Genomic DNA, 23,841 nt, shown 5'->3' with positions numbered 1-23,841 from the left:
CAGCTGGCACTTCAAATCGCATAATCTCAGAGTCAGTCATGTAGAAATACAGGTATCTCTGATACCGTATCTAGACCTCTACCACAACTACCCAAACAAAACCCATTCCCATGGCTTTTTTCGGCTCCTTTGCTCGGCCGTCATCGTTTGTTTTGGTCGCTCTCAACTTGTAGCCCAACTAGCATTAGCTTGCTCGCTACTTCCTTTCCACGTAGACCCATGACGTCATGATCCGGTCTGACTGGGCCTGAAACGCTGAGACGTATTCTAGTCAGCAGAGGGTCCTCCAATCCACAAACCTGCACTTTTAATGTTTAAATATTTCACCTCCCAAACAAAGGATTTTGGATTTCTCTACATAATTGCAATATATATATATTTAATATTAGCTCAATATATTTATCTTTGAGTCTTTGATGGTTTTTTTTTACATCTTAGCAAATACCTTGAAAATGAAATGCCTCTCAATCCTGCATACTAACCTTGTTGGGTGGATATTTCATTCCCACAAAAATGCATGTAGGTACATCAAGAAAATAGAAACTTTATAAGAAAAACATTTTATTCCAGTTCACACATCATCAGTGGTTACTGCAACTAAAAACTGTGTTGGAATAAATAAATATTCAAAAGATTCAAAACCAGAACAAGTACAGAATAATCTTTTCCAAAGTAACCACTGCTTGTCTCTTAGTTTGCACAGAGCACGCTTTAGGTTGTAGTGCAGATAACACATTAATGCAGAGGTCCTTAACATTTGCAGACAACGTGTCACCAAAACATGACAGGTTATGAACTATGATTTGGCTTTTCAGTGCAAAACATGAACTTTAGTCAATAAGTACATTAAAACAATGAAATTAGCTACAATCATTTACACTGTGACTGAATACACTGTAAACTGTCCTAGTTTTCAGGCCATTTTAAATATTCTGCATCAAGTCGTAGTTGACCAATAAACAAGAATGACATCAACTGGTTGTGGGAGTGCTTGAGTTCGTCCTATGAGGTAAAGCAGAGTCTGAACAACATGGTCTGGGGTGTGGTGACATCAGCTACAGCCAGCTCCTGTCCTTCAGTCAGCCCCAGCTCTGGAAAAACATGTTCATAACATAAGTGAGTCAGCATATTCACAGTGTATTCATCTGACCGATTGAGAGTGTAAGCATTGCCATTTCTGGGAAACATATTCAGTAAATAAAGAACCTCACCCTTCAGGGTTTTGGACAGATTTGGCCGCGTCCTCTGTTCGATTGAAGCAACAGACTGTACAACAAAATACAAACTGAACGTCAGCTCAAACCAAAATTTGCATTGCAGATTGCCTAATTTAATCAAGACACACCTTAGACTCACATTACCACAAGACGGAACTGAAAACACAGAACAGTATGAAACCAGAGGTTAATTACCTGTAAATATAATGTTTTGTTCTTTCCTTCCACTGTTGCTGTTATAGCAGGTGATTTCATTTGTCTGAAAAAATACATTATATTTGGATGTTGAAGACAATGCGTAAAGCACTACTGAAACAAGTGAATATGACCATAAGCAGAACTCAAGTAGGGTCGTACAGCATCGTAATTAATAATGAATTATAATGGGGAAGGAAAACCTACAGGGAGGCATTCTCAGTCAGGTAGTCCAACACCTCCTGGAGTATGGAAGATGGAGAAAAGTGCAAGTCCAGAGGTACTTGGCTGCAGGCTGAACAGTTTTCCTGCATAAGAAGTGAACATGAACATGTGTTTCACAAAAAGGCAACTTAATCACTGTAGCAAACATGAACTGGCAGATGAAATTCAGGGACAAACCTTCCGTTCAGCTTCAAAAGTGTAGGTGTACAGGCCATCAACATCATTGAAGACCATGTAGTTATTTAGAGGTATATAGGCACTGCATGAGGAAAAGGTAACATTATGAGAAACGGTGAACGGCACATGTGGTTTCTAAAGATAGATTCACTTTATGCATGTGGCTGTCAAGCAGAACCAGCTAACTCACCTTGATGCTATTTTGAAAACTTCGGTTGCACAAGCAGCTAGATCAAATAAATCAGAAAAAAATGTTACGTCCAGGTAGACAATTCTGTTTACATAAAGTCAATATACTAAGTACTGTTTGGAAATGATTAACTCATATATGGCAGGGCATACAATCTGTCATCAAGGCATCAGGTCCACAAGTCTCTATCAAAGTACCATTTATTCAGTCTAAGCTACTTACCAGCTATGACAGCATTTGTAGACGCTACAGCTGGAATTATCCTCTTAACAACACCTGCAACATTTAAATAAATAAAGATAAAATATATGTTTTGCTTACTTCTAAAATGGACACTCAAAGAAATAAAAGCTATATAAATCTGCTGACCAGAGCGAACATCAATAAGACATGTTTTTTGCAATGCTTTACCACCAAGAAATAGTGTTTTAGAAAAATCAGTTGTGTTGTGATGGTGACAGACAGATGTGCTACAGTATGTGTGCTCACCCTGGGTTAGCCTGTATGTGACTCCTGTTATGTTGAACTCAGCTGCCCTCTCCAGAGATCTCTGGTACACCCACTGGATGTGCTCTGGGTCATCCCCATCCAGGACCACACCATCTATCCACACACACACACACACACACACACACACAGAAGAAATTAAGTTTACTTGTTTGTTTTTTTTAAAGGTATTTTAAGTCAGGGGGCTGGGTTTGTTGAGCCTCAAGTCATACTTAATAATCATTCTAAACATTACAAAGACCATTCAACAGAAATAATAGTGACTGCAGTGTGATTTCATACCTCCAAAGGGTGTCTCTTTGGGCCAGAGCAGCATCCGGACATACTCAATGCAATGTTCTGGCAAACGAGGCATGGAGGCTATTGTACACATGGGGAAGTTGACCTACAAAGACAGGTGTATTTTAGCAACCACACACTGACCACTAAGTTGTGGTTGTAAACATTATTTTATAACAAAAGGCTACCTCACCTGAGGAGGGTAAAGCTCAAGGGTACAGTCGATGCATGCGGTCATGCCAGGGAGAATAACTCTGGCATTGCCTTTAAAGCCTTCGGTCCCACCATCAATTAGAGGAATGATGGAACCTGGGTCCAAGACACCATCCTCATACACCAGCAAAGACAGCTGCACAGAAAGACAGAGCGATTACATTAAACATGTTCCTTTTAGCACAACATCTTACAGCTTTAAAATGCAAACATTAAACAAGGAAAATGTAGCAAAACAGCTGGTTAAAGTACTGAGAAAAAAAGGACTGTGACAAAGATTGTGAAGACGAGTAACTTACCAGCATACCATTCATCCACCTCCTGGCAACAATAGAGTCCAGTCCACAGACAATTAAATGGAATTCTAGACGAAAACAGACAGATGAATGAATTAAAATCCAATGTCTTATAAAGACACACTCCAAGCAGTATCAAACGGCAAGCCCTGTGTCACGCGTCAAACCGAATCGTTTGCTGCCTGAATTGTCACACCCCTCACAACCAGACATTAGGAAAGTTGGGAATGAATAGTCCCAATGATACTTACGTCTGTAGAATGTTTCATCTAAGTCTTGAATTTTCTTAAAATGTCTGCACAGAGCATTTAGGAGAAGTTTGGACAGACTGTTCACTTGCTTTCACAACCTAACAATCAAGTATGGTGTCTCTGTCTACATTCTTACATTGTGATTTTTGACACAGGGATTAGCTGCTTGCAACATTTTTCACATTTTAAATCATGTCTATTGTGGTTTGGGCATTTTAAACTGCATTTATATCAAGCCTCTAAAATCTTGCAGTAGTTGACCAATTAAAAGGATACGGGACTACACAGCATCCAGGTATGCGGGTGTTGATAAAATCAGCTGCAACGTCTGCCTTGGGCCGGCCTACATCTTTTTGCCTGGTCAACATTACACACACATTAAAAGAACATATCTGCTTGCTTTAAACATTACATTAACCAATAGTAAGGTTCAGAAATGTACACAGAATGTGTAACATGTTTTCTACTAACCTGAAGAGGAACTGTCGATTCAGGTTTGAAACATCAATGGTGTCCATATCGACAACATGAATGTTGCGAAAGCCTGATAAAGCCTGAGGCAGATCATGAACAAAAACAAGCAAAAAGGTGTTGGCCATTCATTAAAGCACAAATTACAACTCCCAAATATTCCTAACAATACATACCAGGTCTTTCAGCAGCTCACATCCCAGACCACCAGCACCAATGACCAGGATTTGGCAGGTGTCTAACATAAACTGCAATGACTGTGGTGAGAGGTGATAAACACATTATATATTAGGGCAATACAAGATGGCACAGGGCAAATCAAATGACAAATTAAAAAATATATAATCAGAGCATCATTCCGCCCCCCTGTAACCTCTTACCTCTGTGCTGGGTTCAAAGTCAGGATGCGTGAAGGGCCCTGATCTTTCCAGAAACTTTTTGACATGGTTCCATCGGCCCTCCCACTCACAGGTGCGTCCATTGCCTCCATCAACCACCATCCTGAAGACAACGTGGACATTTAGGATTTATCATCAGCAGCATCTCTGACAGTCTGACAAAGTATTTAATGGTATATGGCATGCACAACACTGCATGGTTTGATATTACACAAAAACTGCAAAGTCTACTGAGATCATGCAAAAACAAATCAATCAAGACCATAACTCAATACTGTGATTAACTTACATAGTAAGGGTGCTATTTACAGTTCACAGTAGATCGTGCAAGACTTTAAGAGGTTCAAGAAACTACATAGGAGTACTGTATTAACGTTCACTGGTGTTTTGGTGTCTGCCCTATGTCAGCCTCTGCGCTACCATGTGTAACGTTTTGTTGTTTAACCACCACCACAAAATAAAGTAACTCCATATCTCTGACAGGTGGGCGTTTCTGACCCTCTGGCATTCTGTGGGTTATCTAGCTAGTTACTCTTTTGCCTGGACAACCTCCGGTAGCTAGGCTAGGTGAGTAGCTAGCATGTCAACAGTGAGAAGGTACAGTAAAGACCTCTAACTTTCCAAACGGGTACATTATACCACGGAATTCTTACTGTATAGACGTGTTAGCTACTCACGACCAACTAGTCAGTATTTATGTCCGTAGTCTCGCTGTCAGTGTACTGTTTACAACCAGTATTTGGTTAGCTTCTTCAGCTAGCTAACGTTAACCTTCCTCCTGTCCAGTAACCTCAAACCTTCCGCCAGTTCTACCAATTCATCACTAACTTCTCAGTCAGCTCCACTACTCTCCTTCTTTTCTTCTCCCTAAAAAGAGAGAATAAAAGAAGGTTCATTCATGCTGTGCTTTCGTAGGTTAATGAGATTTGAAAGCATCTTTCGGGCAGTTAATGACTGTGTTTCTTGCTTGTTTCTTCGGCAGCTACTTACGGCTCATCCGTGTCCGCCATGTTTTGGCTACTTATTTGGCTTCACATGCCGAAGTTAGCAGTAGTAAAGACAAACTCTCTCAGACATTAATATAAAAATACTCCCTCGAACAAAGATAGATTTAGACGCTGTTTTAATTTGAGACCAAAAGAGCTATTGTGTCTTGCATCCAGGGCCTAAAGAACACAAAATACTTAGCATTAGCTATATGGTTTTAGTTGAATTTCAATATTTCTGACAGTCCTGAAGGCAGCATTGTCAACAGTCCACTACAGAGATAGCAAGTACACCTCAGATCCAACAGGTGGCAGCATTTACCCTTTATTGTTGTATGGCTCAGATGTACGGTACATCCACCACTGTGCATACCTACTGGATATCAAACTGTATTTCTGTCAAAAATGTTTATGGTCAAAGAATGTATTTAGCACAGTTGTCCAAATGTTGGCATTTTCTTTTCATGGCCTTTCTAAAACAATATAGGACATTGGAGCGGTATGTTTCAGAAGGGCAAAGAGAGTTAAATAATTGACTCTATTAGTAATTACTTGATAATTGCTCTGCTCTGTAAGGTTCAGCCCTATAACTTCAGCAATTATCTATAAAGACCAGTTAACAATCAAGGAGAGACAGGAAGAGAGAAATGGCTCATTTGAGTTTCAGGAGCAGAAATTGGTCTTTGGAAATTGTCCTGATTGGCCTGGATGCAAACTGTAACGAGATCAATAATTAAATCTTTCATTTTATTTATAGCATTTCTCCTTGTGTTATTGTATAGCTGTTGTGTCTTTTACTTGCAACAAAAATCAGAACAAAACAACTGCGCAAAACAGCATAAATATTAACTATGTTACAGATGTATTGCAATTTATTGCTTTGATTGTGAATTGCTACTTGAATAACACATAAAACTGAGATCCTGTTATTAAGTTTAACGACATTACTAGTGAGGACATCTCCCTCAAGTGTCTGATTTACTGTGTCCACATTGTGCTAATGAATCTTGGTGTTTAATCTCTCATTATAGAATGATTAATAAACCTTAGATGGGCTTCTATGCATTTTAAGAGGCACACGAGCATAATTAATCCATCTGTCCACAACCCTTGTAATATTAAAGGAAACGTGGTGTACGTACCTTTTGCAGAGGTCACCAAAGATCGGTCTAATGTATGCACAAAAAAGCCTGGCAGTCTCAAATAATTTGATGCTGATATAGGATACTATGTGTGTGTGTGTGTGTGTGTGTGTGTGTGTGTGTGTGAGAGAGAGAGAGAGAGATAGAGAGTGAGAGAGCATGCACACCAGGACATATAGCTTTTTTTTCTCTGAGTTTCAGTGATTTGAATGGTTTGATGGAGCATCAAGTTTTTTTTCTGATTTTTAATGAGATGTTCCGAATGACAGCCTCCGAAAACTGATAACTAAAAATAACTTGCTGCGGCCATGTCCTTCATAGCTGACTGCCTGCCATCTCAGCCCTCCTCTCTCTCTTTCTCTTTTACTATTTGTTCTGTCTGTCTTGTCCTCTTTCATTTAACCTCAGCTGTGCTCTCATGTTAAACAGCAGGGAAATGGGATGAAATTTCATCAAAAAAAAATGGAAGATGGAATCCCACAAGACACTTAAAAATCGGTTATGTTATTAATGAGGACCATTGCTGAGGGAGTATTGCTCACGGGCACTTCAGTAGGTATGATTGTTCTTGATGATCTTCACGTCGGCGCAATGTCTCCTGTATTGGTTTTGCCTCCAGCATTATTCTGAAGGTCTTTAGAGCATTGAGTGTTGTTGAAGGCACACTGGAGCTAAAGTAGGGCAGCAGAGGACTAGAAGTCAAAACATCTTCCAGTGCTGACACATTTTTATAGATTCCATTGAAATGCCATCTGTCATCCCCCCACCTTAAGCAGGGACTTTCTGAATGTCACTACCGTGCCTTTGAGGTGACCCAGCTCTCTGCCATTCATCACAGCCAACTACAGTTAACGTGCACATGCAGAGATTGAAGAGTCCAGAGTTGAATAGACCATCACTTGAAGTAGTTGATCATAGCAGGCCATCAGTAATGTGACACCTCGCTAGGAAGAAGAAGAACCTCAGAGGAGCTGCTGATATGTTGCGTCTTTCCTCATCTGAGAAGAAAATCCTGTTGTTCCCTTGCACATCTCCTTCACGTGCATTGACGTAGCAATCTGGGTTTGTCAGCTTTACGGCCTCGTATATCTCCATATCTATTTGCAATTTGATGGCTTTCTGTCAGGATGTCCAAAGTGGTGTTGATTGTGCTAATGATAATGTGTCACAGCGATATGTCCCGTGTTAGGCACGGAGAGCGGGGCTGCCAGCCAGAAGACAAGGAGACTCTACAGGCTGATGTTGTGTTGTGCTGTAGTAAGTGATTGATGACTCTCTCTGTTGTAGTGCTTTGATTAAGACTCAGTGATTTATCGCCACTGCTCACAATGTAATTAGACTCTATATATACACTCAACAAAACAGTGTTGTCTTGCTATATGATCCCAATATGTGTGTGTGTGTGTGTGTGTTATCTTCATATATTATTACATTACATTGTGATGGTGTGCACCTAAACGCTTCCCAAGTCTGTCTGAATAAATTCCCAGGGAAAAGAAAACACACCCCTCTGTTCACTTTTGCATTAAGGCAATGAGTGAGGTATTTATTAAATTATTTAATATGTGATGGATGTGTTTACCTTTAACTGAAATTGCCTGGAGTGTATTCACTTTCACTATTTCCAAGAATCTCTATAAATAGATCTCATTTGCTGTGAAAATGCATCCATGCTGTGTTTGATGGTTCAAAGCTGTGGGTTTTGGTTTGTCTTGGTCTCTTTAGTTCAACTGAAAAGGAGGGCTAATGATTCAATTTAAAATATGTTGATTTCAAGTCAAAAACAACCACTAATATTGGCCAAAAACCAGGCATCGTTTGGTGTTTTCCCCAGTGAAGATGATTTTCTAAAAAAGGGTATCAACCACAACAAATCCAAGATTTCCACTGCCTATGTCACCATTGTAACACGTCCCAAAGCGAAGAGGCTGTACCAGATCTTACATGGGGTTTGTTGCAATATCACCAAGGTGTTCAACAACACAATCCATCTTCCCAGCAGGAGGGGTGTGGCGTCATTGCTGGTTTGCACTTTGTTCTTCCTGTTTCTGATGGGCAGAGCCCCTCAGACGATTTGTGCTCGGCACTTCCTGCCTACAGGGGTGGAGGACTTGCCGTGATCTTGCTGCACCCCCCCCCCACTCTTTGGTCCGTAACAGCTAGTTCTAAGATGAAGGAAAAGCTGATGTGTAGGTAGTAATATATGTAGTCCGGCTGTTGAATGCAGCCACTGCATTGATTAGTGTGTCTTTTAGGTTCAAGTCTGACCCTAACCCTGCAGTTATATTTCACATACACACACATTTTCATTACTTACTGATTACAGTTTCATTTACCTTTAGAGGCAACATACCTTTGACCATGTAGATTGTCATTAAATCTGTATATTTACCGCACATTACTCCAGCCTTGACCAACAGTGGGCAAAATTGACGGACCTTTACAAATGAGAAAACAGCACCCTTTCAGTTTATATTTGAACTCATGTTTGTTTCAGATTGCAACTTAAAATGACATAAAAGCAAACCTGGCAAATAATTACACTGAAGAAAATCAAGAGTTTGTCAGACTTTCTGTCAGGAAACAGATAGATAGACGTGGATGCATGCAGGGTAAAAAGCTGATGCCAAATCTGAGTCACAATCCCAACAAAGACTAATAAAACAGCATATCTGATTTTAATTTCTATCATCTATTGTCACAATTAAAACATTTGTTTGACATTTTGGGAAATATGCTCATTTGCTTTCTTGCACAGAGTTAGATGACAAGATTGATAACACTCCCAGCCTCTTGTCTGTACGGTAAATAGGAAGCTACAGCCAGCAGGTTATTAGCTTTCCATCAAGATTGGAAGCAGTTGTGATAGGTGGATGGTTTTACCTGTGGACGGAGCCAGGTTAGCTGTTTCCCCCTGTTTCCAGTCTTTGTGCTAAGCTAACTGGCTGCTGGCTCTAGCTACATGTTTACAGAGTACAGACATGACAGTGGTATCAATCTTCTGATCCAACTCTGGGCAAGAAAGAGAATGAAATGTCGAGCTACTCCTTTACGTTTCATTACAAGCCATGGCAGCTTGAGTTCTTGAGAGCTGCACCACCAGGAGATTTGTTCTTACAGCCACCAGCTCGTAGGGACAGTCTCATACAGTGGCACTCATGTCTCAACATCACAAGACAAACAATTGCATGGACGTGTGTCTCCAGTATGCTGATTTATATCAGTGTAGTGTTAATATCAACCATCCATCCTTCAATTAGATCTTTTATCTTTAGGAGAGGCTCGCTCTCTGTGCTCTTCAAGGACAGCAGAGGAATTACTTAAGACAGTAGAACGGAAATTTCCCCCCCGGCTATTTCAACAGCGTTTATTCCTGCTTACGCTTCCTATTTCCTGTCCTCCTCAGCATGCTTCCTGCTCTGCCATTCCTACTGTTCCTCCATCACCATTGTCCCCTCCTTGCTAAAAAGAGACATTGTGCATTGTGGAGACAACATCCAGTCTGTCAGCAGTCACCCAAGAATTTCCTCACAGGAGTGAAACACACCTAGGAGGAATGAAGTGACAAGCAACAGATACTAAGGCTTAGATTTTCCATCCAAGAAAGATGCTGAATCTGTCAGAGAAGGTACGTGTCAAAAAGGAAGCCCCCTTATAGCTAAAATGTATTGTGTGGTGTTTTTTATCAGTTGGCTAAAGCAGTGTGCACAGTGGAAGTACAATGCAGAAGTGCACTTGGTCAGTAGCACTTTGTCATCCCAAATACCTCTAGGGTGACATCAAGTGCCACTCTGATGTCACCTTAGGGCAATAATAGCCTTAACCAAGTGTCCATTTTTCATTCCTGCCCGTGACACAGTCTGTGGTGCAGGGAATGTGATTTTCCATCAAAACCTCCCATTAATCCAATAAATTTTGGTGTGACAAACAAGAGCAATGACTCATTGCTGATCTCATTTGGTCAACGAAGGAGCATCACCTCAGAAGTTTCCTCTGACCTTTGTTATTTGTGTAAGTTTTTGCTTGATCTTAATCAGATCAAGAAATCCCATGATCAAAGCAACAAAATCAAACTCACTTAGGTTAAGGCCTGACAAGTCCCACACCCTGCCATACCACATAAACAGCCATGATTTATGATGGAGAAGCTGTTCCCACCCTAAAGTTTAACCCCCAGGGAGTTCCTTAGCCCTGCATTTTATGTTCTCCTCTTTCCTCTGCAGAGCATGGGGCAGGGTGGAGCTTTAGGAAGTGGGGTATATCCTTCCTCTCCACCGAGAACATGACTGAGGAGAGAGGCTGGAGGCTCGGATGGCTGGGGCTCCGAACGAGTGATAGAACTACAGATACCACCAGCAACTTGCAGTTTATCTCCTCTGTCAGTGGACTCAGATGTTTACAACTGATATTCATATGAAACAGTCACAGGAGATAAAGCATCTTTCACTATCCCCACTACAGTAATACACAGCAGTGCACCTGGCAGGCAGCATGGCAGCCCTTGGAGTTAAATTGCCTGTGAGATTTGCATTGTAAAAGAAAACATGCCCTCTGTCATAGCAACTTCATTGCAGCAATGTGTATTAAAATGTGTTTCATCCTTGTAATATTGTCGTTCTCTGCAGCTGGATCAGTGAGATTTAGATGCTCCATCTGCTGAAACAATAACTTAGTGTCATATGCAATCGTATTTAACATTATATCTATATCACGACTCTATCACGTAATGAAAAACATTTCTATTCTTTTTTTCACTTTTATCTATACAAAGTGTCCAATCACAATCAGAACAGTATGCACAATATTACTCATGTTGACATATCGCATGTTAATGAAAGATAAGATTATTACATTCATCTTTATGGCGGCTGTATCTGCAAGCAGCCTGCATTGTAGAGAGAGTCACAATTTAATCCATGAATACACTCACAAATTTATCACCACATTAAACAACCATAATGACAATATGATGTGACTGTTTGCTTGTTAACATCTCTGAGTGGCAGAGACGCTGTTTGAACTCAAACCACTCAAATGAGTACCATGACAAGAATAATGCAGCCAGCTCCAGTTTATCACAACATGCGTCTCATTCTTTGTAGTTAATCATTCTAATTGGTAATAATAAGTTTGTATTCACCAAGTTAATTGTGGGGATGTCACTAAAAAGAAGTCTGATGGGGCCAAAAACACGAGCAGTCAAAGGATCTTACAGGTTTTAAACAAAGCCCCAGGTTAGAAGGCAAATGGTAAAATGATCAAAAACAGTTCGTAAACATCCATTACAGTTAAATGCTGCTATAATCAATATTCTTATATTAACAAAGGATCAAATGACATGAGCGACAATCCCATAGAAAACAATCTACTGAGTCATTTAGCATCTTTCACCTCATTGTTTTGGTTTTACCGCAACAACGTTACTGTTTTGGTTCACTGTCCCCGCTCTCATCAAACCCACACCCTGCCCAGCGACAAGCTGGTCAACATAATGGAGCATTTTGCTGCTAAAGAGCCAGATATTTTTCTCATGTCAGGTGGACACAAAGACAACGCCAAATGATTGCTAATGTTGGTCCTTGTCTATTTTATGTGTAAGCAACTGTTTGCTAGTTGCTAATAACGTATTGTCGCCATTTCGGGTGTGCTCACCAATTGAAGTGTTGGTCGCAGATTAAACTCTGTTTGATGACATAACAGTGGATCCCCTAGTGCGGATGCAAATAACTTGCCAGCCAGTGTTGAGCTCAGTGTTCTTCCCCACCAACCATAATGAATTCATTAGAGCGCAACTAAAATGAGATCTTGATTAAAAACAATTTGGGTGCTAACTTATTTATTAAGGTGGTGGCCAAGTGGTGTTTATCAGCACCAGTGGGCCACTCAGTGAAGTAATGGCCGTCACATGACTCAGTATACTGAATGTAAAATAGACACATTCACATGTAACACTTGGGGTTCTCCTCATACCAAACACAGGATTACCCCCCCCCCCCCCCCCCCCACCCCCTCCGTCGTATGTCACTGTCTCCCAGCATCACCCTGAGTGATTGCCAGTCCTAACACCCACCTGCTTGTACCACTAACCCACCCAAATGCCCAGGAAATTAAATGCTCCGCTGAGGTAATAAAGAGAGTAAATCCTGGTTGTGTTCTCCACCGTCGGTCGGGGTGTTGTGGGGGCAGGTATTACCATATTAAGTCCGGGGGCAGAGGGGATCACAGCCCAGCACTCCCTCATTACACCTCATCTAGTGGGGATTTACTGCTTTTCCAAAAACAGCTTGCCTACAGCTGTAGTCTTAGCCCGCGCTGTGTGTGGGTCGTGTGCTGCACAAATATTCGGAGTCTTGATTTAGTTTCATACATTTGATTGTAAATGGTTAAATTTGATGAAAGTCCTGCTACACTGCTATACTCTCATGGCATGTTGGCTATATCTATAAGTGCATATGGGATGGAGACTGTTCAAATCAACTGTCTATTCACATCACTAAAGCTCACCTGAAAAAGTAAAAGTATCCCTTCTCCTGTAGGATTTTGTATATTTGACTGTAAGATCAAAGATACAGATTTAAAATAAAAGTACAATACTGAGTTTGCTAATAGTAATATATTTTCATAAAAGTCATCATACCTCTGTCTGTTGAGTATTAGCCAGTGAGGCAGTATGAACAGCTTGCACAGTGACTGCAACAAACATGATAAAAACCACTCGATTTGAACAGGTTTCCCCTCCTGATAACAGCTGCCGAGGAACAGATTAATAATGAAGTAGAAAATGAGATTATGCTGAGTCATTAAGTTTATAACTCTCTGTAGAAGTAGATAATGGTTCTGCTAGTGATCATAACTGTTGGTGCAAAGTCACCAGAATGCTTGATTATAAAAGTCCTTGAAATCTTCCACCACTGGGGACTGGATAGCTTTTTTTATTGAAGTACAAAGTCAGTTTATGAGTTACCAACAGTTTTTTGGAAAACAGTAAACAAACATCTAAAGAAAGGCTTAAAGGAAGAATCAGATGACTCAGTTCTACCCTTAAGTTAAGACAAGAAGACAATAAGACATACACAATCTATAATTTCTCTTAATTACATTTGAAAGAGTGTAAATGGCTGAGTCCTGTCGTGTGCACCCTCTCGTCGCCCCTCCACAAAATGCATTTGCAGCTCACTGAGTCAAAGACTGTAAAAGTCTCCTGCCAGGCTCCTCATTCCCACATCAAACTGTTTGCGTACACAGGTATGTTGAACAGAATTGGTGCTTTTCTTTTACACACACACACAACTGCATTAATGTCACTGCAAACACTTAGTAAACAGCCTAGGGCGGATCCTCAGCAGGTTTGTTGGTGTATCTATTTGCATTTTACACTTCCTACAGTCGATCAACCTGGCTGTTCCCAGAGTGAAGTAATATATTGGCACAGCAGGGGACAAATGGTTGTCATTGGCATCAAGCTATATTTTGAACAGATTAATTATTTTTATTAATTATTGTCCCCCATATTTTTTATATCTGTATTTATTATTTGTATATTGTTTTTCTTTAAAAAAAAAATACTTCTAATTCTTATTGACACAGTGCTAGTCTGCTGTGTGTTTCTGCACCTTTCTGTCTTTGCTGCTGTGACTTGTAAATTTCCCCGCTGTGGGATTAATAAAGTCTAAGTCTAAGTCTAATTAACCTTAGAAGATGGAAATTCAGGTTAGGTTTTAACTTTTTGAACAAACAATGAATTTGCATTTGGGAGTGGACATTTTTAAACTGTTAGAACTGCGCACTAATGCACACTATACCATTTTTAAACACATGATTACAGTAAAATGTAAGGCAGCAGCAGCAGCAGCAGCAGCAGTGAAAGAGTGGAAGCTTCAAGTCCAAAATACCCGCCTGCAAAATTCAGCAAATTGCCTTGGCAACAAACTGGTGCACTGGTCTTTCATTTTAACTGTACCACATCTGTGCTGTAACCAGACTGCTGTATGTAGTTGAAACTTAATAGAAACATATTGTAATTCTAAACTTGCATTCTGCGAATACACAACAGTGGGGATTTTTGGAGAAAGTTGCATTTTTATTTTTAAAACCTGACACTTTGACAGTTTGTACTTTATCACAGATTTCTACGTCACACAACAACCCACAGGCAAATATCTATAAAGTGTTCAATCACAGTTTTACACAAGGATTTAACATGTGGGGTGTTGATAGAGGATCAATACAACTCCATCATGGCTGAGCCGTCCCCTCACTGCTAATAAACACAAACCATCTGTTTTGTACACTTCAGATGTGATCACACACATCACAGTTGTCCATCTTGTATTTTTTTTCTGTTCAATCTGCCCCAAAAATATCTCCAGCATTTGATGCCTCGCCCACAGCTATTATCTGCTCCATATCACCGCCTTGAATTTAGTGAGTGTTGATCTAATGCATCCTCTGCCACCATATGAGAAGAACAACATACTGTACATACCTTGATATGAATGGTGAGAAATCAAATAAGAGCAGGTGTTCCAAGGCCATATTTTTCATAATGTGATAATGCAGGGTGTATTATCTGTGAGTGCAGGCCCTTGGTGAAATACGGGGACCCTTAAGCTACTGTTTGATAAGACCTGTATATTTGTCTTTGTTATATAGTTCCCATGGCGATACTGAGGTTGAAGAAGCACACCATGTGATACAGGGAAAGCAATAAAAACATAAATGGAGGTAAAAAGGAAAAGATTGTTGTTTATTGTGGTTGTGGAATTTTCATATTGCCCAAAACCAGTAACATAAAGAGAGAAATCCCTTGAGGTTTCCACAGTAGTTTATGTGAAAAATATATAAATTCCTCTGTGGGACCAGCCTCAGGTGGATCAGCAAAAGATAGGCTTTATCTCCTGATTCAAAGCCCACAGCCACATACTGCCGCTCTACTCCAACCCTACAAAGAAGCAGCACCTTCTCTTATCATTTCCTCAGCGAAAGCCTTTGTGTGTCGAGAGGAAGAGGTGAGAGACGGAAAAAAACTGCAGCAATTAAAACAAGAAAAGAGGAGCAAGAGGGAGGGTTGCTAATGGAGGTAGAACATAAATCAAAACCATGTATTTTTGAAAAGGAGGGAAGGGAAGGTGCTATTGGAAGAGGGGGGAAAACCATCTGTCTCTGTGGACAAAGTAGTACTGAACACTTGCAGTTAAGCACATGCTTGACTGATCGCGCATACATTAGATCACTGGGCGTATGTGCTGAGGTGGGATGTTCTTGTGAAAGGCTGGTGGCTCACACGAGGTGTTTGGATTTACACCCAGTGGGGGTGACTGTTGCTCCACTCAGCAGTGGAAGATCTAATCGGTAGGATGTCAAGCAAACAGAGCATCGTTATAATGTGCTTTAAAGCCTCATACTGACTCTTGATTAGCCCGCAAATTAGACTTGTTTTGATATTTATATGATAGTAATGTGATCAGACAAAAAGCTAAAGCAATATCTTCATAATTTTTCACTTCATCATTTTGGTGCTAGTAAAACAGAATGTCATGTATACCTTTTGTTTTTAGCCACACTAGCAACACAACTATTGGAAAGACATTCATGGTCCCCAGAGGATGTATTGTAATTACTTTGGTGATCCCTTCACTTTTCATCTGGCGCCACCATCAGGCCAAAATTTTAGGTTTTCGAATACTCAGGTTCAAGACCATTACTTTCCCATCAGCCTCAGCTGTGCTTTGTGTTTGGTGCTGCTTAGCATGTGCACGTTAGCATTGTCACTGTGTGCATGTTAGCATGCTGACATCGGCATTTAGCTAAAAGCACCGCTGTGCCCAAGTGCAGCGTCACAGAGCCACCAGCACGGCTGTAGACTCTTAGTCCTGTTTAATTACAACTCCATGAAGCAACCTCTTACGTTGTTCACTCAATATTTATTCCAGCATATTTGCACCATTGCACTATTGTATTCTTGTTTACAAATCACAGAAACAAATTCTGATTCTTCTTCTCGCCACCATACATAATTAAAAGTAATATTTTCAACACACATATATACACATATCATGCCAGAGGAAAATCATGGTTTTAGTCCATGTGCAACCAGCCAACACAGAGATGGATTCTAGAAATATCTGCTACAGGTCTCTCACATGTAAAATTGTGATTCTGGCTAATTACATTTGCTGACAAAGTGTAACTAATGCACTAAATGTTGGCATGATGTATTGTAGCCTGCCAACCCCCCCCCCCACACACACTTCCAACCCCATGCATCACAGTGATTGAATAGCTTTACAGGTATCAACAACATTCACCAATTGCTTGTCTGCCAGAAGTGAAAGTCAATGACATTATGTCTATTTACGTGTTTTGATTAATTGTTAGGTATTGCCTTTTCACTGCGCGTCTCCCTGGCGCTCAGAGGAGTGGCTGTTGGCAGTCATTACCATAATCATGTTAGTGTTTGGCGCTGCCCTTGTAGTGGCTCTGTCCCATTATAATTCCACACAGTAATGGATGCACATCGAAGATGAGATTGTGACAGCCTTGTCCTCTGCAGGTTAGGACACTGGTCACAGCTGCGCAAAACAAAATCTGCTTTATAAATGTGCTTTAATCTCCTCAAATTTGATACTTGCACCTAACTGATGAAAACCTCTGTTTATGTGCACCCCTTTGGCCTGGAGTTTCTGTAGCGTAAAGGCCACTGGTGCAAATGTGTCTGTCTTACAATTTAGGTCGGGCTCCACTAACAGTCTCTGCAGGGAGCTTAGTGGATCTGCTGTTAGCTTGCTGCTATCTATCTGACTGAGACATCTCCTGTTCCATCTCACCGCCCACCTAAAGCTTCATTTCCCTGCCCGTCACCGCCCGGACCCCGCTCAATGTCTGTCGCAAGGACGCATGGTTTGATAAAAGCCACTCCGCCACATATTACATCTCATTTCACTGACACTAGTTGTGCACCTATACGCTGTAAGACCCAAGCACACCTCACCCCTTGACCTCACCTCCTGAGAGTAATGAAAAGTGCTGCTGTGGATAAACGTAGACCACCTCCTTGCACGCATACACACACACATTCACACCTCCCAAAGGCAGGAGGGGGGAAAATGCTGAAAGGTGTTGTTGCTAAAGAGAGCAGGGGTTTGTTTAGCACAATAAGCATGTGTCCATCCTGAGGAGGAATCCAATACTGAGGTTTGTCCCAAGGATGATATCTCCTGTTTTATTGCCTGTTTATGTCTGTGTTAGCACAAACTTGGTAATGGAGCTCATAAAATGTGCATACTGCTTGAAGGTCCAGATTTTGTCACAGTGGGGACCTTTTGCTTCTACAATGGAAAGAGTACCGATGCTGATGCTTGTACTTCCTGAACGTTATTTCTGTCTCTTTCATCTTCATATTTTCCCCAATTGACACAATTGACAAAATATAAATTTTTTAAATGATAAAATAAAAACATTCAAAACCATTCTGCCTTGCAACACTGACTGAAATCAATTTAATGTAGGATACAGTCTACAGACAGAGAGAGCTAGAGACACTATAACGATGTTAATGACAGTTGTGTTTCATGACAGTCTGCTGGCTAACTCAGTTCACTGACAGCAATGCCATTTGAATACATCTAGTTAATCCGATCAGCCACATTTCATTAGCTTAGTCTGAATTGTTGCTTCTATTGCAGCGTGTATTTCTCAGTAACAGTCAGACATGTTTGGCCAGGACTCAGTACTATGGGTTGAATTTGGCTTCACAACAGGGGAACCAAACTCAATTGAATAAAACACGACAAAATGCCATCCCATTTCTTTTGTCTGGTGGTCCAGCCATGACCTCAGCTGTGCTTCACCTCCAGGTGCAACTTAACCTCATTAGAGGAACATGAAATAGAGCACACAAAATATATATTTGTCTACCCGTACACACACCCGCACACACAAGATATAAACAAATATTTCAACCTTTACACACTTGGCACTTAAAAAGACACTTTCTCTACTCCAATATATCTTTATTACCTATTTAAGCTTAAAGTGGCTCCATCACCTGACAATTAAATCTTGGTTATTGCACTGGCGCCACAGTGCTGAATTCATAAACCAATACGACACAGCAGAGCCAAGACCCCACTCAAAAAAAAACGACAATGACCACAGGTCAATGAGGGGTGAGGAGAGGAAAGTGAGTCCCAGGAGATGAGAGCAAATGTACCAAATAATGACAACTCAGGCAATATCACCCTGCCGATGTGTTGCGACGACAGTGATGATTGGTTGTGGTTCATTGTATCAAAGCTGACCTTTTTGACCCCCAGGTTGCCACGGAAACGCAGTCTCTATAGAGTGATAGCTGCCTATTGACATCAGTGTTGAGAATGACACCATCACTTGGGGCAGATATTACTTATAGATAATGTAATTATAAGAGTCCTCTGTTTCCCACTGAGAGACACATGAGCCAAAGGTCTCCACAGGTCAACGTCTTTTTCGTGATCACCAGTTTAACCACACTCTCAGGCGCGCAGCAATGTTGTGATCTGTGCATTGTTGTCATGATAAATTGCATGATCAGATATACATGCTGAAGCATATTCCACACTTTGGTGGTTTTGCAGCTTCCATAAATGAAAATTGACCGCTCCGTTTGTGCTGATGTTGGTAGAAAAACCCTACAATTTGTACATGAAGCATCCTCCCCCCACCTGCCCTCCGCCACACCCTTCATCCCCCGAGGCTCACTGTGTGTGAGAATACACAAGAGCCCGGCTGAAGCCACCTCAGCAAAATATCTGACCAGAGACAGGACAGCTAGACCGCTCACGTCCCTTGAGTGTGTTTCGCTGTTTGTGTGTGTGTGAGAGATAAAATGAAGTGAAAGAAAGGAAAAGAACAACGTGAATGAGGATGTTACTGAGAATCAAAGGGAAAGAGACAGAAATGAAGGGGAAAATACATATAATATTCAAATAAGCTTCTACATATTGCCATTGACAGCCTCCTATAGGGTCACCTTGTGATCACAGAATGGACGTCAATTTCCAGGGACAATATGTCCTGCCAAAGGAAAATTCACAGTGACCTGAATTGACATACATTCAAAGAGGAAACACAATTCAATTCAAACTCAATACAGAATTGAATGAGTTGCCTGGGGTGAAATTCAAAATATAAGGACCTGACATAAAATAGTAATTAAAATGATCAATTTTAATGATATGTCTGGTGATGTTATATATTTTTCCCATAAAAAGAACAATACCAACAATGAATTGAAGTATTGTCTGAGTAGCTTGTTCCTTTGTGCCACTCCATTGTCCAAAAACTATTAAAAACACATCAGTGAGCCACACTGTTGCACTGGATGACACGTTCCTTGATTACCATGAACATGGACTCTGTGGTTTATTTTGAGTCAGTCCCACTCACACTGTCCTGACACTGAAAATACTGAAAACCAAGTGTGTATTAATCTGTAGCTGAAAATAGTTCCCATCAAATGCATTATTTAATCCATTTGAGTAACATTTGCTAAACCCCCCCCAGTGCCCCGCTGTTATAGGGATTTCTTTTTGAAAATGAATGTAAACAGTCAAGACCATTTTTAAAGATTTCAGTCTTTAGTAAGGACCAGTGGGCTTTGGGCTGAGTGTCACAGACGTAAGGAAGTCGGAAAGTATTTAGAGATGGACTAATGCACTGTTGGTTTTGGTCTTTTCGAGGGATCTCATATTGATGATATATACAATAATTCCCATCTTTTTGGTCTGGTTTTATCTCCAGAGTCTGAAGGCACATGATTGTATAAAAATTGTCAAACACGCAGAAAAGTAATCTCATCTGCAATCACTGTCGGAAAGTTGATAATTCAGAATCATAATTTTCTGATTCTGATTCTGATGTACAGTACAGAGATGCACAATGTAAGCAAAAATTTAAAATATTAAAGTGCACAAAAACAGAACAATGATCCGAAGTGCAAGCCTTGAACAGTTTGTATGATGTTGACTCAAATCAAGTTTTTCTGATTTAAATTTCAAAAGATGCTTGAATTTATGATTTGACTGTCACTAAGACAGCGCATGTGTTTCATGGCATGAACAGTGTATCTCATCTGAGTGCAAAACATGCATGACCAGTGAATTAGAAGGGTCCTCACATTGTTTCAAAGGCTACCAAAGCCAAAACCTCATCTTAATGCAGCACTCTCATTTCCTGTCCGTCAGGGACCCGTCTTGATTAGAAAGGACTTAATTATTCCAAAACAAAAAGCCTGGTGGACACAAAAGGGAGGTTTGTGGTGCTGACTGTTGATATTGTTCTATGAGACAGCTCGAAGGGAGGAAGTCCTCTGTCTGAGGTGCCAGGTCTGGCTGTTTTTTGGGCGGGGGGGGGGGGGGGGGGGTCCAAGGGATAAGAGACCGCCCAGTTATCTTTGTATAAAAGGTCACACAGGTCTGGTGGAAGAAGTAAAAACAACAGCCATCTGTGTTTCTACACACTCTGGTGCAGCTATCTAGACCACGGAGAGCCGGGCTGAGCGAACACACACATGTATACGGACAACACATCGCTCACTCATATCTGTGCATGCGGGTCGTATGATGAAAGATGCATTGTCAGAAGAGGTTGGAAAACCCCCCAGATACAGCATGTTTTCCGTCTGGGAACGTGTGCATAGGAGTATCATTGTTTTTGCAACACACAAAATCTATGCACAGGCTATTGCCCGGAATGAAAAGCACTGATTTATCAGAGGGTTGACTTATGGTTTGTGCTGGTGTTGTGCAGAATATTGTGTGTCTTCAAGGACGATATTTCATTTTGCAACTCTGTCGTATAAAAAAGAAATAAATAGTTTAGCTCTACAGTGAACACACTCTAGCTAATGACAGACTCATTTAAGCCTTGTACATGGGTTTAAATTACACAGTTTCTTCTGTTGCATGTTGTTATGTAAGTCACACAATGTGTTCACACCTACGGCTAGACTTGCGTGAGACTATATAAAAGCTCTGCCAAAGACGTGTGTTTTACTAGCAGGGGTATCTGCATCCTCCCAGTCTCCTTTGGCTGAGAAACGTGAAAACAATCACAGAAAGAGTAAATTTTGGCTTGGGGCTTTTTTCACGATGCTATTGTTTTCTCTCAAGATCCTTCTGTGCCGTACACAGTCAGAATGGCGGTACTGGATACGCTTGCTTTATGTATACGCATATGTAGGCATGTACAGCACCTGCATGAATAACACACACACCTGACAGCAAATCCCATGCAGGGGATTCATGTTATATTCCTGCATGGGACTAGAGTGTTCAAGGCCATTAAAATGATAAACAAAAACATACTGCAGAGATTGAGGAAATATATAATGCGGGAAAAACCTACAGAGACAAAGACCACACAAACTCAACAGTCTCTCACAATGAAAGACCTCGACAGCGCTCGTTAATCTGTGACGCCAAAAACCAGCGTATAATGTTTTGACTGTGCTATTGTGCTTTATTTGGAGGGGACATAAATGCTTCTTTTTTTATTATAGAGCTCCTTTAGAATTTTATTTTGGACCATTAAATCATTGTTTTTACAGTGCAGCTTGGGGGATTATCTCTGCAGCAATAGAGAAAAAGAATAACAAATTCATCTGTTATCAGACTCTGACCTACTCTCTTCGCCTCAGGCTCATTAACAGCAGTGTGACAGCTATTGTGCCATAGCCATGGCCTCTTACTACACAGCACTAATACCTTTTTGTTTTTTGGTAATGGTGCTGTTACTTTATCTTAGAGCAGGCTAGACTTAACACAAACAGCACTCCTGAAATGACATGTTAATGTGACCTAATGAGCCACTGACATACCATTCAGTCACTGTTTGGATTAGTTATGAGTCATTTTTTAAAAAGCGCTTACACATTGGGAAAATCCACATTGTGATGACTACAGCACCGTAAATACAACATAACACCAACATTTTTGAATGTAATATAATATATCTTTGTTATTCAAATGACAGCAATGCTACAGACCAGTTTCATTGATTCACTTTGGAGTTCTGAAGGCCCCGTGGGGAATTAAACCTGTATTTGCTGCTTTTTGATGAAGTGCTGACTTCCATGGTCCATCTGTTTACTGCAAAGCTCTGCTGTGTGTGCATGTGTGTGTGTGTGCATGCAAAGGTAGTCACTGGGTTGGTGGGAGGGGGTCCTGGCTTTACATTGTTGGGAGAGTGAGGTATACACTGCTGACAACACAATTTTCTTATTTCACTCAGGTTACACAAAACTGTTTTCATGCATAAAAACACCTGAGTTTGTTGGGCAGCAGCAAGTTTATGTGGTTCTGTTAAATAATGCATTATCTATCTTGTCACAGTTCTTTGTCAAAAAAAACTAACTCCATTAATCCTAAAAGAATCTCTGCACTCTTCAGTTTTCTGACATTCATTTGATATAGTCTGTTGTCCTGTTATACACATATCCTCTGCTCTGAAGTCCCTTATTCAGAATCTAAAGCAAATAGTCTCAGAAGAGTGCTGTGGTCCTTACTGGTGGTGCACAGCTGGGAATCAATAAAACATGTCAATAATGATTCGATCCATTACAGCAGTCAAACGCTTTGCCATCCAATTACAAAGGTGTTTGGGTCACTTTGGAGAGTGAAAGACCTAAGCCTGATTGTACGCGATTATCACATAAATCATTACCTGAACTTCATACATTACTGCTAGTTTGCATAACAGCATGATGAGGTGCCTTCTTTTCGTAAAAATAAATTCAGTAGCAAAGCTTCCACTGACATACATTAAAGAACACCATGTGCCATAATGGAGAAAAACATGTGCTCTCCAGTAATGAGCTGCATTAAAGTGTGATGTCACATAGCTGTACTCTCAGCGGGGAATAAAAACACTCAGCACATCCATTCAGTCCAGGGTCCAGTCGCTGGCAAAACAGGTGTTATGGATTGTCTCAGCTCTGGGAACAAGTTGCTGACCCCTTTCCCTGATCCCTTTCCTGTTTGGCGTCATGTGTGCAGCCGAGTTGAGGGGAGATAGAGTCGGCAAGTTCCCCGCCACTACGGCGTGTTTTTCCTAATATCTCCATTCCCCTTTTCTCTCCCAGTCAAGTCATGTTCCAGGTGGGGTGACAGAGCACAGCACGCAGCTACAGGCGGTCCAGGAAATTTGTGTCCTCCGTCCAAAAACATGTTTTGACCGTGTGCGCCACATCTGGAGGGATATTTACTCCTAAAGCCATTCTTTTCTGCAGCCACATGACACAATACTCTTGACAGGTT

The 23,841-nt window shown here is 40.9% G+C and overlaps 1 protein-coding gene across 4 annotated transcripts; it reads right to left on the bottom strand.

The window, feature by feature from the left end:
• Positions 1-570: 570 nt before the first annotated feature.
• On the bottom strand, positions 571-5,429 carry uba3 (ubiquitin-like modifier activating enzyme 3). Of its 4 annotated transcripts, XM_070902431.1 has the most exons (18): positions 5,410-5,429; positions 5,248-5,286; positions 4,402-4,522; positions 4,198-4,278; positions 4,022-4,104; positions 3,827-3,907; positions 3,551-3,594; positions 3,303-3,367; positions 2,984-3,139; positions 2,794-2,896; positions 2,494-2,607; positions 2,227-2,280; positions 2,005-2,041; positions 1,815-1,896; positions 1,620-1,720; positions 1,413-1,476; positions 1,212-1,266; positions 571-1,091 (listed from the first exon to the last, which is right to left on the bottom strand). In XM_070902431.1, exons 1-18 carry the CDS (start codon positions 5,427-5,429, stop codon positions 1,003-1,005), a joined length of 1,389 nt encoding a protein of 462 aa, XP_070758532.1. In that variant the 3' UTR covers positions 571-1,002. The 4 variants fall into 4 exon arrangements, with proteins under 4 accessions (XP_070758532.1, XP_070758533.1, XP_070758534.1 ...); XM_070902432.1 differs by lacking the exon at positions 5,248-5,286; XM_070902433.1 differs by lacking the exons at positions 5,248-5,286; positions 5,410-5,429 and adding an exon at positions 4,709-4,830.
• Between the last annotated feature and the right edge of the window lie 18,412 nt (positions 5,430-23,841).

The sequence above is a fragment of the Enoplosus armatus genome, chromosome 3 (genome assembly GCF_043641665.1).
Source record: "Enoplosus armatus isolate fEnoArm2 chromosome 3, fEnoArm2.hap1, whole genome shotgun sequence".
NCBI lineage: Eukaryota > Metazoa > Chordata > Actinopteri > Centrarchiformes > Enoplosidae > Enoplosus > Enoplosus armatus.
This window is presented reverse-complemented; position numbering and strand designations above follow the sequence as displayed.

Coding starts and splice junctions, on each gene's coding strand:
- uba3 (XM_070902431.1), bottom strand. CDS start 5,429: ATGGCGGACACGGATGAGCC. Junction 1,477..1,619: donor CTGACTGAGAATGCCTCCCT/GTAGGTTTTCCT, acceptor GTATTTTTTCAG/ACAAATGAAATCACCTGCTA. Junction 1,267..1,412: donor ACAAAACATTATATTTACAG/GTAATTAACCTC, acceptor TTTGTTGTACAG/TCTGTTGCTTCAATCGAACA.